The sequence below is a fragment of the Salvelinus fontinalis genome, chromosome 3 (assembly GCF_029448725.1).
Source record: "Salvelinus fontinalis isolate EN_2023a chromosome 3, ASM2944872v1, whole genome shotgun sequence".
NCBI lineage: Eukaryota > Metazoa > Chordata > Actinopteri > Salmoniformes > Salmonidae > Salvelinus > Salvelinus fontinalis.
In genome coordinates, this window is record NC_074667.1 from 63671277 (window position 1) to 63685097 (window position 13821).

Genomic DNA, 13821 nt, shown 5'->3' on the forward strand with positions numbered 1-13821 from the left:
TGTTTTGCACGAAGTTCAGTACGTTTTTTCACAGTGAACATACTGCACCGTAGTACACAATTACCTGTATACTGAAGGAGCAGGACGCTCCTCTGGGTGTAAACTCTGTAGATTTGGAAACTAGAAGCCTGAGTAAAATGGACCCCCCTTTCACTAAAACACCGTACAGTGCAATAAATGATATGAGAACACACAAAAAACAATGTTTGACCATTTAGGCTTTGCACTGTCTCTTTATTCTGAAGGATTCCAGAAATCCGTGACCCGGAAGTACTTAGTTATTCTTTCCTGCTTCACAGCGGTACCTTGTAGCGCGTTGAAGGTGAAGTTCGCTTGTCTCTCCGCTGCAGCCTATCGGTGAGGTACTGAACAAGAACGACTCTCTCCCCTTCTCCTGCTCTGTACCGGGATCCGTTATAATCATGTCTATATTCGCCGAAGTACCTCAAGCCCCTCCAGTGGCCGTTTTTAAACTGACTGCCGATTTCAGAGAGGACACTCACGTGCAGAAGGTGAATTTGGGAGTCGGAGGTAAGAGAGAGAAGCTCCAACAAGCTATTCTAACTTACGTTTCGAATTTGCAACACAGACGGGTAAACTGCTTTGACCACGGCCACTAGTTTGAGTAGCATGACAATAGAATGCTTGCCAACTAACATGGCTTTGACCTTCCTCGTTAGCATGCTGGCTAACAAAGTAGTCGAAGTTTGACAGCAAGTGCAACTAGACTGCCGCATATATCAGCCATAGTTTTCTGCTAATACAGGGACATCTTGCTAGTATCTAACATGATTTACATGTTATGCTTTGCAGCATGAAAGCATTTATAAAACGCTGCTCATTCTGCAGTTTGACATTTGTTGGACACTGGACAGCAATGTGACCTCATGATTGATTCTACGAGAACCCGTGCGGTCCATACAGAACAGATCAGGCAGTCCGCAATAGAAGCGTATTATAAACTGTTAACTTCAGTTCGAACTCAGTCGTCATAGGACTGGTGACGTCGGGTGACACACCTTCCAAAAGGTCTGCGGTCATTCCTAAACATTGTAGATGAGGTCTGAATACCATCGCCATACAATTAGGAATTGGATCTCTATGACCAGTGGGCTCTGGTCAGAACAGATAGTTATGCATGTGTTGGGTTTGGAATAGATCACTCTGCCTTCACTACTAGGTTATATTGTGATCCCTTGCATTTCATTCATCAGTCTTCCAATGCCAAGGGTGTAGGGAATGCATGATTGTATCTTCTCACTCACCGTTTAAACCTGTTCCCCAAACCACTCTCTGTTCAATTCACAACGACAGACTTAGACAGGTGAACAATGGTTCTGACTAGAGGGAGAACAGCAGGGCTCATCAACTAGATTCTACACCGGGACCATTGTTTTTCTTGAGCCGATGCTCAGGGGAACATAATTACAAGTCATTTGTAGGCTGCAAATTGACGGCAAGAAGCCCAAACATATATAATATTTGACTAGAACATAATCACATATTTGCATATGATCACATATCTCACTATTGTGCGAGGGAATACTTTGGAACAGATTTCCAAAATCATTTGGAGCTAGGCCCCCCACCCCCCCAAAAATAACCTGCGGGCCAAATTCGGCCAGTTGGGGAACCTCAAGTTGGGGTTAGCTCAACCTGCTAGGAAAAGGGAGGGGGTTAGCTCAACCTGCTAGGAAAAGGGAGGGGGTTAGCTCAACCTGCTAGGAAAAGGGAGGGGGTTAGCTCAACCTGCCAGGAAAAGGGAGGGGGTTAGCTCAACCTGCTAGGAAAAGGGAGGGGGTTAGCTCAACCTGCTAGGAAAAGGGAGGGGGTTAGCTCAACCTGCTAGGAAAAGGGAGGGGGTTAGCTCAACCTGCTAGGAAAAGGGAGGGGGTTAGCTCAACCTGCCAGGAAAAGGGAGGGGGTTAGCTCAACCTGCTAGGAAAAGGGAGGGGGTTAGCTCAACCTGCTAGGAAAAGGGAGGGGGTTAGCTCAACCTGCTAGGAAAAGGGAGGGGGTTAGCTCAACCTGCTAGGAAAAGGGAGGGGGTTAGCTCAACCTGCTAGGAAAAGGGAGGGGGTTAGCTCAACCTGCTAGGAAAAGGGAGGGGGTTAGCTCAACCTGCTAGGAAAAGTCACTTCCGCTCGTACTCCCTCGGTAGTAGCTACAGAACCTAGAGCCAAGGGCCTCATAACACAACACCACACAGGACTCCTGGGAAAATATCGCCTGGTTGTTGTTGGCAGTGAGAGACTGATGCTAGTAGAAACAGGGTGTGTTGAGGAACTGTTATTATAAACTAGTTTGGCTTGTCTTGTGACCTTGATGAATCACTATTTGGTATATTAATGAACTGCAGGAAGGGAAAAAAACAACAAAGAAAAGTAGCTTCTAACCAGCTAGCCTACATGTCTGTAGTTTCCCCTTAGACTAGACCAGGGCCTGGTGTAGGCCAGCCAGCTAGGCTACATGTCTGTAGTTTCCCCTTAGACTAGACCAGGGCCTGGTGTAGGCCAGCTAGCTAGGCTACATGTATGTAGTTTCCCCTTCGACTAGACCAGGGCCTGGTGTAGGCCAGCCAGCTAGGCTACATGTATGTAGTTTCCCCTTCGACTAGACCAGGGCCTGGTGTAGGCCAGCCAGCTAGGCTACATGTATGTAGTTTCCCCTTCGACTAGACCAGGGCCTGGTGTAGGCCAGCCAGCTAGGCTACATGTATGTAGTTTCCCCTTCGACTAGACCAGGGCCTGGTGTAGGCCAGCTAGCTAGGCTACATGTATGTAGTTTCCCCTTCGACTAGACCAGGGCCTGGTGTAGGCCAGCCAGCTAGGCTACATGTATGTAGTTTCCCCTTCGACTAGACCAGGGCCTGGTGTAGGCCAGCCAGCTAGGCTACATGTATGTAGTTTCCCCTTCGACTAGACCAGGGCCTGGTGTAGGCCAGCCAGCTAGGCTACATGTATGTAGTTTCCCCTTCGACTAGACCAGGGCCTGGTGTAGGCTAGCTAGGCTACATGTATGTAGTTTCCCCTTCGACTAGACCAGGGCCTGGTGTAGGCTAGCTAGGCTACATGTATGTAGTTTCCCCTTCGACTAGACCAGGGCCTGGTGTAGGCCAGCTAGCTATTTGTTGTGAACTTTGGTAACTGAATATCAACGGCTGTAATTTGATCCTCAATGGTAGAGCGCACCGGCCTGGACTGGAAAGGAGAGAAATTGGAAGGCTTTCCTTAGAGAGGGAAATTAAGCTCCTCGGAAGTCACATGCACAGGCGTGCACACACACACACACACACACACACTTATTCTTCAGGCCAGGGTGACCTCCAGCAGAGCAGGGTGTGACAGCAGACTGCATGAATTGAACATACTGCAGCACTATGGCTGTGTTGCAGCCTGCTAGTGGTCATTATCAAAAGTTGTTTTGGTGTCAACCATCAACATTTTTAAGTAGGCTTATTATAACTAGGCTATTGTACACTCTGTAATACTTGTTTTTGTCTCTCCAGCCTACAGTTAATGACTGCCTGGTGCCTGCTATTGGTCCTGCCCACACTGACAGGCTGACAGACATGTACAGTGTGTATTATAAAACATTTTATTTAACTCGGCAAGTCAGTTAAGAACAAATTCTTATTTAAAATGACGGCCTACCCCGGCCAAACCCTAACCCGGATGACGCTGGGCCAATTGTGTGCTGCTCTATGGTACTCCCAATCACGGCCAGTTTTGATACAGCCTGGAATCAAACCAGGGTCTGTAATGACGCCTCTAGCACTGAGATGCAGTGCCTTAGACCGCTGTGCCACTCTGGAGCCCTGTATACAGATGGTGTACATATGACTGTCTACCATGGGTCCTGCCTAGATAGACAGTTAGATACAGTATATAATGTCTCTCTCCTCAGCCTACCGTACAGATGACTGTCTACCGTGGGTCCTGCCTAGATAGACAGTTAGATACAGTATATAATGTCTCTCTCCTCAGCCTACCGTACAGATGACTGTCTACCGTGGGTCCTGCCTAGATAGACCGTTAGATACAGTATATAATGTCTCCTCTCTCTCCTCAGCCTACCGTACAGATGACTGTCTACCGTGGGTCCTGCCTAGATAGACAGTTAGATACAGTATATAATGTCTCTCTCCTCAGCCTACCGTACAGATGACTGTCTACCGTGGGTCCTGCCTAGATAGACCGTTAGATACAGTATATAATGTCTCCTCTCTCTCCTCAGCCTACCGTACAGATGACTGTCTACTGTGGGTCCTGCCTAGATAGACCGTTAGATACAGTATATAATGTCTCCTCTCTCTCCTCAGCCTACCGTACAGATGACTGTCTACCATGGGTCCTGCCTAGATAGACAGTTAGATACAGTATATAATGTCTCTCTCCTCAGCCTACCGTACAGATGACTGTCTACCGTGGGTCCTGCCTAGATAGACCGTTAGATACAGTATATAATGTCTCCTCTCTCTCCTCAGCCTACCGTACAGATGACTGTCTACCGTGGGTCCTGCCTAGATAGACAGTTAGATACAGTATATAATGTCTCTCTCCTCAGCCTACCGTACAGATGACTGTCTACCGTGGGTCCTGCCTAGATAGACAGTTAGATACAGTATATAATGTCTCTCTCCTCAGCCTACTGTACAGATGACTGTCTACCGTGGGTCCTGCCTAGATAGACCGTTAGATACAGTATATAATGTCTCCTCTCTCTCCTCAGCCTACCGTACAGATGACTGTCTACCGTGGGTCCTGCCTAGATAGACAGTTAGATACAGTATATAATGTCTCTCTCCTCAGCCTACCGTACAGATGACTGTCTACCGTGGGTCCTGCCTAGATAGACAGTTAGATACAGTATATAATGTCTCTCTCCTCAGCCTACCGTACAGATGACTGTCTACCATGGGTCCTGCCTAGATAAACCGTTAGATACAGTATATAATGTCTCTCTCCTCAGCCTACCGTACAGATGACTGTCTACCATGGGTCCTGCCTAGATAAACCGTTAGATACAGTATATAATGTCTCTCTCCTCAGCCTACCGTACAGATGACTGTCTACCGTGGGTCCTGCCTAGATAGACCGTTAGATACAGTATATAATGTCTCTCTCCTCAGCCTACCGTACAGATGACTGTCTACCGTGGGTCCTGCCTAGATAGACAGTTAGATACAGTATATAATGTCTCTCTCCTCAGCCTACCGTACAGATGACTGTCTACCGTGGGTCCTGCCTAGATAGACCGTTAGATACAGTATATAATGTCTCCTCTCTCTCCTCAGCCTACCGTACAGATGACTGTCTACCGTGGGTCCTGCCTAGATAGACCGTTAGATACAGTATATAATGTCTCCTCTCTCTCCTCAGCCTACCGTACAGATGACTGTCTACCGTGGGTCCTGCCTAGATAGACAGTTAGATACAGTATATAATGTCTCTCTCCTCAGCCTACCGTACAGATGACTGTCTACCGTGGGTCCTGCCTAGATAGACCGTTAGATACAGTATATAATGTCTCTCTCCTCAGCCTACTGTACAGATGACTGTCTACCGTGGGTCCTGCCTAGATAGACCGTTAGATACAGTATATAATGTCTCCTCTCTCTCCTCAGCCTACCGTACAGATGACTGTCTACCGTGGGTCCTGCCCGTAGTGAAGAAGGTAGAGAAGATGATAGTGGAGGACAACAGTCTGAACCACGAGTATCTTCCCATCCTGGGTCTCCCTGAGCTCCGCTCTGCTGCCTCCAAGGTGGCCCTGGGGGATGACAGCCCCGCCATCAAGGACGGAAGGGTAGGTAGCAGGGAGGGACACATGTATATACATAGACACATACCAGAGTTGGGCAGAATTGAATTGAAAATGCCTCAGAAATTCCCATAAAATGATTGAATTGAAGTCGTAAGGAGAATACAGAATTACAATTTTTAATTTGAAGTGTCTCTTTTACATTTACATTACATTTTAGTCATTTAGCAGACGCTCTTATCCAGAGCGACTTACAGTAGAGTGCATACATTTTTATTACATTTTTTTTTTTTTTTTACATACTGAGACAAGGATATCCCTACCGGCCAATCCCTCCCTAACCCCTAACCCGGACGACGCTATGCCAATTGTGCGTCGCCCCACGGACCTCCCGGTTGCGGCCGGCTGCGACAGAGCCTGGGCGTGAACCCAGAGACTCTGGTGGCGCAGCTAGCACTGCGATACAGTGCCCTAGACCACTGCGCCACCCCACTACATTAGGTGTAGTCTATACAACTATACATCTTGTGCTTAAAACATCAAACATGTCGTAATATACATGCATATAAAACAATCCATTTTCAGGACAACATCTTGAAATGTATGATCAAAGAAAACGACACCTGTATGTGAATATTCAAAGTTATTATATTTTATTAATCACTTACAATTAGTTAAATATGGGGGAAATACAACATTTCCCAGCAGTAGTTCAACCCTCAAGTTGACCCTGAGGCCTTGAAAAAGAAGCCAAACAAATGAAATGGTGGTGGGAAAGTTAAGGTCTGTTGTAAGCACTAAGGTTAAGAGAGTTGATGAACATTGTTTCCAGGGAAAAGTGATATATTATTTGGTATCTGGAAGTGTGACCTGTCAGATTCAATATAACTCGTTCCATGACTGAGTCCAATTTCTTTGAATTGCACTGAATTAAATTCTACTTCCTGTAACTCAAGTTCTACATCGTGGGGTGGAAGTCAACACACACACACACACACACATACACACATACACACATACACAGAATCTTCTGCCTTGCCGTGCCCAAATGTTGATGTTTTCTCTCTTTCCAGGTGGGAGCGGTCCAGGCATTGGGAGGTACCGGTGCGTTGAGGATCGGGGCGGAGTTTCTGAGGCGCTGGTACAACGGCACCAACAACACTGCCACGCCCGTCTACGTCTCTGCGCCGACCTGGGGTCAGTGGGCGGAGCTACAACCAACTGATTTACATGGAATTGATTTAGCCAGGATTTTCCAGGGAGTCCTGGGTTCCATAGAACCAATAAGGACTGTTTAGATAACCATAGTACCAATAAGGACTGTTTAGATGACAAGATAACCATAGAACCAATAAGGACTGTTTAGATAACCATAGAACCAATAAGGACTGTTTAGATAACCATAGTACCAATAAGGACTGTTTAGATGACAAGATAACCATAGAACCAATAAGGACTGTTTAGATAACCATAGAACCAATAAGGACTGTCTAGATGACAAGATAACCAATAAGGACTGTTTAAATGACAAGATAACCATAGAACCAATAAGGACTGTCTAGATGACAAGATAACCAATAAGGACTGTTTAGATGACAAGATAACCATAGAACCAATAAGGACTGTTTAGATGACAAGATAACCATAGAACCAATAAGGACTGTTTAGATGACAAGATAACCATAGAACCAATAAGGACTGTTTAGATGACAAGATAACCATAGAACCAATAAGGACTGTTCAGATAACAAGATAACCATAGAACCAATAAGGACTGTCTAGATGACAAGATAACCATAGAACCAATAAGGACTGTTTAGATGACAAGATAACCATAGAACCAATAAGGACTGTTTAGATGACAAGATAACCATAGAACCAATAAGGACTGTTTAGATAACAAGATAACCATAGAACCAATAAGGACTGTCTAGATGACAAGATAACCATAGAACCAATAAGGACTGTTTAGATGACAAGATAACCACAGAACCAATAAGGACTGTCTAGATGACAAGATAACCACAGAACCAATAAGGACTGTCTAGATGACAAGATAACCACAGAACCAATAAGGACTGTTTAGATGACAAGATAACCACAGAACCAATAAGGACTGTTTAGATGACAAGATAACCACAGAACCAATACGGACTGTTTAGATGACAAGATAACCACAGAACCAATAAGGACTGTCTAGATGACAAGATAACCACAGAACCAATAAGGACTGTTTAGATGACAAGATAACCAATAAGGACTGTTTAGATGACAAGATAACCATAGAACCAATAAGGACTGTTTAGATGACAAGATAACCATAGAACCAATAAGGACTGTTTAGATGACAAGATAACCATAGAACCAATAAGGACTGTTTAGATGACAAGATAACCATAGAACCAATAAGGACTGTTTAGATGACAAGATAACCATAGAACCAATACGGACTGTTTAGATGACAAGATAACCATAGAACCAATACGGACTGTTTAGATGACAAGATAACCATAGAACCAATAAGGACTGTTTAGATGACAAGATAACCATAGAACCAATAAGGACTGTTTAGATGACAAGATAACCATAGAACCAATAAGGACTGTTTAGATGACAAGATAACCATAGAACCAATAAGGACTGTTTAGATGACAAGATAACCATAGAACCAATAAGGACTGTTTAGATGACAAGATAACCATAGAACCAATAAGGACTGTTTAGATGACAAGATAACCAATAAGGACTGTTTAGATGACAAGATAACCAATAAGGACTGTTTAGATGACAAGATAACCAATAAGGACTGTTTAGATGACAAGATAACCAATAAGGACTGTTTAGATGACAAGATAACCAATAAGGACTGTTTAGATGACAAGATAACCAATAAGGACTGTTTAGATGACAAGATAACCAATAAGGACTGTTTAGATGACAAGATAACCAATAAGGACTGTTTAGATGACAAGATAACCAATAAGGACTGTTTAGATGACAAGATAACCAATAAGGACTGTTTAGATGACAAGATAACCAATAAGGACTGTTTAGATGACAAGATAACCAATAAGGACTGTTTAGATGACAAGATAACCAATAAGGACTGTTTAGATGACAAGATAACCAATAAGGACTGTTTAGATGACAAGATAACCACAGAACCAATAAGGACTGTTTAGATGACAAGATAACTGAGACACAGCAGCAGACACACAGAGCACAGAGCACAATCAACATATTCTACTTCTATTGAGTCATCATCCACCTAAGAGCACAACATACTGAGCAAATACCCTCTTTTCCACCGCCTCCTCCTCGCCATCTTCTTCCTCCTCCTTCTCTCCCCCTATAGAGAACCACAATGCAGTGTTTTCGGATGCTGGGTTTAAAGATATCCGCCCCTACCACTACTGGGACGGAGCAAAGAAAGGCCTGGACGTGACTGGTATAATGGATGACCTGGAGGTGAGAGAGGGGCGGAGGGAGGGTGAGGGACTTGAGTTAGAGCGACATCATGCATGATTTAGGCTACAACAAGCTGTGGATGAGCGTCTCGCATTAATATTTCAGTTTGGTTGTCAGTTGTGTATCAGAACAACCAGTAATCTGAACAACAGATAACACACTGCAAACTGTTTTGCCGTCAGCCCCGTTTCACGCTGACATTTGACTACTCAGAATCATTTTCAGGAGATTTACTTGAACGCAGACATTCTTTCAAATGCACATCCTTAATCCTGTTCTTGATCATTGATGTGTGTTATTTTGTCAGAACGCTCCAGAACACTCTATCTTTGTGCTCCATGCCTGTGCCCACAACCCCACTGGGACAGACCCCACACCTGACGAATGGAAGACGATCGCTGAGGTCATGAAGGTGAGACAGGGGAGACAGCAGGAATGTATTCACTAGGAACCAAACGGAACCAAACGGGTAGGGACCTACCTGAATCTGTTCAATAGAAGCTCTAGTTTCATTGCAAAAAGCTTTCCATTTGGATGAAATCGTTTCTGTACTGCGACTAATGAATTCTCCCCAGGGGAACGGACATCTCACAATCCCAACCATAATCCATCTGGCTCGTTTATATTTTGGTAACTTTTTGTTTTTCCTTTCTACCCTCTCAATTCAATTCTCTCTCTTCCCCCCCAGAGGAGGAAGCTGTTTGTGTTCTTTGACTCAGCCTACCAGGGTTTTGCATCAGGCAGTCTGGATAAAGATGCCTGGGCCATCCGCTACTTTGTCTCTGAAGGATTTGAGCTGCTCTGTGCCCAGTCCTTCTCCAAGAACTTTGGCCTCTACAGTGAGTCTATAGACAGACACGTACATCGTGGTCCTCTGTGTCTCCGGTGGTACAGCATGGTGCTTGTAACGCCAGGATAGTGGGTTCAATTCCCGGGACCACCCATACGTAAAATGGATAAAATGTCTGTTAAATGGCATATATTATACATGGACACCAACATGTAACACACACACACACACACACACACACAGTCTGCTGCTGTGGCCACATTTCAGAGTTTCTGCTTACATTTTTCATATGGTCACAAACTCTCAGCCACTTAAACACCCACTGTGTGACGCTAATCCTCCATTTTGTTCCTTCGTCCTCCAGATGAGCGTGTTGGTAACCTGACGGTAGTGGCCCAGGATAAAGACAACCTGGCCCGTGTTCTGTCCCAGATGGAGAAGATCGTCAGGACCACCTGGTCCAACCCTCCCTCTCAGGGGGCGCGCATCGTAGCCATCACACTCAACAACCCCGATCTGTTCATAGAATGGTACGGTCAAAAATATAACCCTTTATACTCAACAACCCCGATCTGTTCATAGAATGGTACGGTCAAAAATATAACCCTTTATACTCAACAACCCAATTCTCTGCACAGAATGGTACAGTCCGACAACATTCCCTTCTAAGTTAACCCCGAGGAGTTCACTGAATGGTACAGTCCCAAGTTTTGACAACTGCTCCATTGTTATACATTAATAACTGTGCTTCCTTATTGGGGATTGTTGTACGTTAATAACTGTGCTTCCTTATTGGGGATTGTTGTACGTTAATAACTGTGCTTCCTTATTGGGGATTGTTGTACGTTAATAACTGTGCTTCCTTATTGGGGATTGTTGTACGTTAATAACTGTGCTTCCTTATTGGGGATTGTTGTACGTTAATAACTGTGCTTCCTTATTGGGGATTGTTGTACGTTAATAACTGTGCTTCCTTATTGGGGATTGTTGTACGTTAATAACTGTGCTTCCTTATTGGGGATTGTTGTACGTTAATAACTGTGCTTCCTTATTGGGGATTGTTGTACGTTAATAACTGTGCTTCCTTATTGGGGATTGTTGTACGTTAATAACTGTGCTTCCTAATTGGGGATTGTTGTACGTTAATAACTGTGCTTCCTAATTGGGGATTGTTGTACGTTAATAACTGTGCTTCCTTATTGGGGATTGTTGTACGTTAATAACTGTGCTTCCTTATTGGGGATTGTTGTACGTTAATAACTGTGCTTCCTTATTGGGGATTGTTGTACGTTAATAACTGTGCTTCCTTATTGGGGATTGTTGTACGTTAATAACTGTGCTTCCTTATTGGGGATTGTTGTAAGACTGCCGTTCCCATTCAGATCAGTGATATAGAGTTGAAGCTGTCCCACTCCCCGTGGGCTGTAGGAAGGGTAACGTCCTGTTGATGAGACCAGCTGAAGGCTAAACTAACCAACTCTCTCTCTCTCTCTCTCTCTCCTGTAGGAAGGGTAACGTCCTGTTGATGAGACCAGCTGAAGGCTAAACTAACCAACTCTCTCTCTCCTGTAGGAAGGGTAATGTAAAGACCATGGCTGACCGTGTATTGTTGATGAGAGACCAGTTGAAGGCTAAGCTCATTGCTCTGGGGACGCCTGGCACCTGGGACCACATCACTCAGCAGATCGGCATGTTCAGCTTCACCGGACTCAACCGTAAGAGTTTCCCAAACACACAGACATGTACGCAGGCACATCCAAGCAGACCGGGCATAAGAGTTTCCCAAACACACAGACATGTACGCAGGCACATCCAAGCAGACCGGGCATAATCTGTGCACGTGTAATCACACTTTTTTTTGACCGGGTGTTTTTTTTGTTGCTAAAATATGAAACGATGTCCCGGGCATTATGAGACCGGCGCTTGTCGGAGACTGCGTTTTTAATGTACTTTTTCCGGTAAGTTACAGAAACATGCACGCTCAACTACACACACACACACACACACATCCTCACACACGGATACAATTCTACAACTTAGATATGTTTCCTCTCCCTACAGTCTACAGCTAAGCAGATTGATCACATGATCAACATAGACAGTTGGCTGTCATTTTAATAACATTCTCTCTTCCTCCCTCTCCTTCCTCCCTCCAGCTAAGCAGGTGCAGTACATGATTAAGGAGAAGCATGTCTACCTGATGGCCAGCGGTCGTATCAACATGTGTGGCCTCACCTCCAAGAACATCGACTATGTCGCAGAGTCCATCCATGAGACAGTGTCCAAGGTCCAGTAAGGCCCCGCCGTCCACATCCAGCTACTTCCTGCTTCCTATCCACCACAGGAAGTACTGTTAACTGTCACGTGTGGTCTCGTCAAGCACCCCCTTCTGTGACAACACATCCTCTATAAGCAGTGCTCTAACCATCTATTGGTTGTAAAATGTAGAAGAGCGACGATATGACACGTGTTCACAACAATCAATGTTAATGATCAACATTATAACTGGTGTCTGTCCATCTTCTCTCCTCCTCAGATTACTGAGTCATCTGTAAACAATCTGAATGCAGACCTCTAGTCGAAGTATTTCACTCTCCTGGCGATCGTTACGTTGCCTTTTTATTTATTTTATTGTGCCATTTCCGGTTTTGAAAATGTATAAAAGATGACTGTGTGCACTTTGTTTAAAAAATATATATATATGTTTCAGAGCACTTGAAAGTGAAGCATTGCCAGAAGTTGAGTGAAAAGTTTGTAAAATTGTGTGATTGTGTGTTGTACATACGAGCCCCCAGACCTCCTATCTACAGACAACCACAATGCTTCTGAACGTCTTTTACATAGAACTGGTTCCATTTAACAATCGCCACGTTCTAGAATGTGTGAAATGGTGCATTGTGGATCGAATGCTCTGTGATGTCATGTGCCAGGCTTGAAAGGTTCTTTACAGTTCATGCATGTGCCTAATAGGTCAAACGTTAACAGGAAATGCCCTCTGATTGGGTGATATGACCTTTTCTAAACATTTGAGCAGCTATATGCAGATATGGCCTATAGGAAAAGCACATACCACTACTGTGGTAATAGTTGAACCACGTAAATGTCTGTGGCTTAGGTTCTGTGTTAGGCATGTACTTGGTGTGATAAAACACTCCTATTCATAATAACGCTACTTATGAATGATTGTTAATCTCCGCCTTTAACGGTTCTGTATTTGTTTTGTTGTTTTGTTCACTGTACACATACGGTTGGTCTTCCAACACACAGCCACACGCCATTTGATTGCCATGGTTATATTGACATCCTGTATGTACATTCATACAGCTAATAATAAATGATGAATCGTGTACTAAACTGAATGTAATTTCTCATTTTTTCTCTACCTGTGTACATGGCTGTTTTAATCTAGTTCTAAAAGACTAAATACTGCCGACGAACGGTTAAAGCACCGGTCGGCTGACTGATCGACCTACTGCCTCTGACCACAGAATATCAGCCGCCATTTTCTGTTTTAATTTCCAAAAAGATTCTACATGTTGAATCGCCACCGTTCATCAACATCCACCAGGTAATTGACTGCCCAGATGGGTTTGGGGTATTTTATTAGGATCCCCATTACCTGTTGTGAAAGCAGCAGCTACTCTTCCTGGGGACCTCTGTGGGACACTCAATCACAGACACCCCGAATCCCTTTTGGAATTCCCCCGGAGGCCCTTGGTGTAGTTCTGGGTATTTTGCTACTGAGTCCCACAGTGGTGGTGTTCCTAATGGTGCGATTTGTCCTTAAGACATTAGTAATA

The 13821-nt window shown here is 44.4% G+C and overlaps 1 protein-coding gene across 1 annotated transcript; it reads left to right on the forward strand.

Moving 5' to 3' along the window:
• Positions 1-286: 286 nt before the first annotated feature.
• Positions 287-13375, forward strand: LOC129851332 (aspartate aminotransferase, cytoplasmic-like). Its single transcript, XM_055917798.1, has 9 exons — positions 287-531; positions 5627-5808; positions 6837-6960; positions 9119-9231; positions 9539-9643; positions 9920-10070; positions 10386-10551; positions 11594-11736; positions 12178-13375. The coding sequence occupies exons 1-9, from the start codon at positions 423-425 to the stop codon at positions 12315-12317; spliced, it is 1233 nt and encodes a 410-aa protein (XP_055773773.1). The 5' UTR covers positions 287-422; the 3' UTR covers positions 12318-13375.
• The last annotated feature ends 446 nt before the right edge of the window (positions 13376-13821 follow it).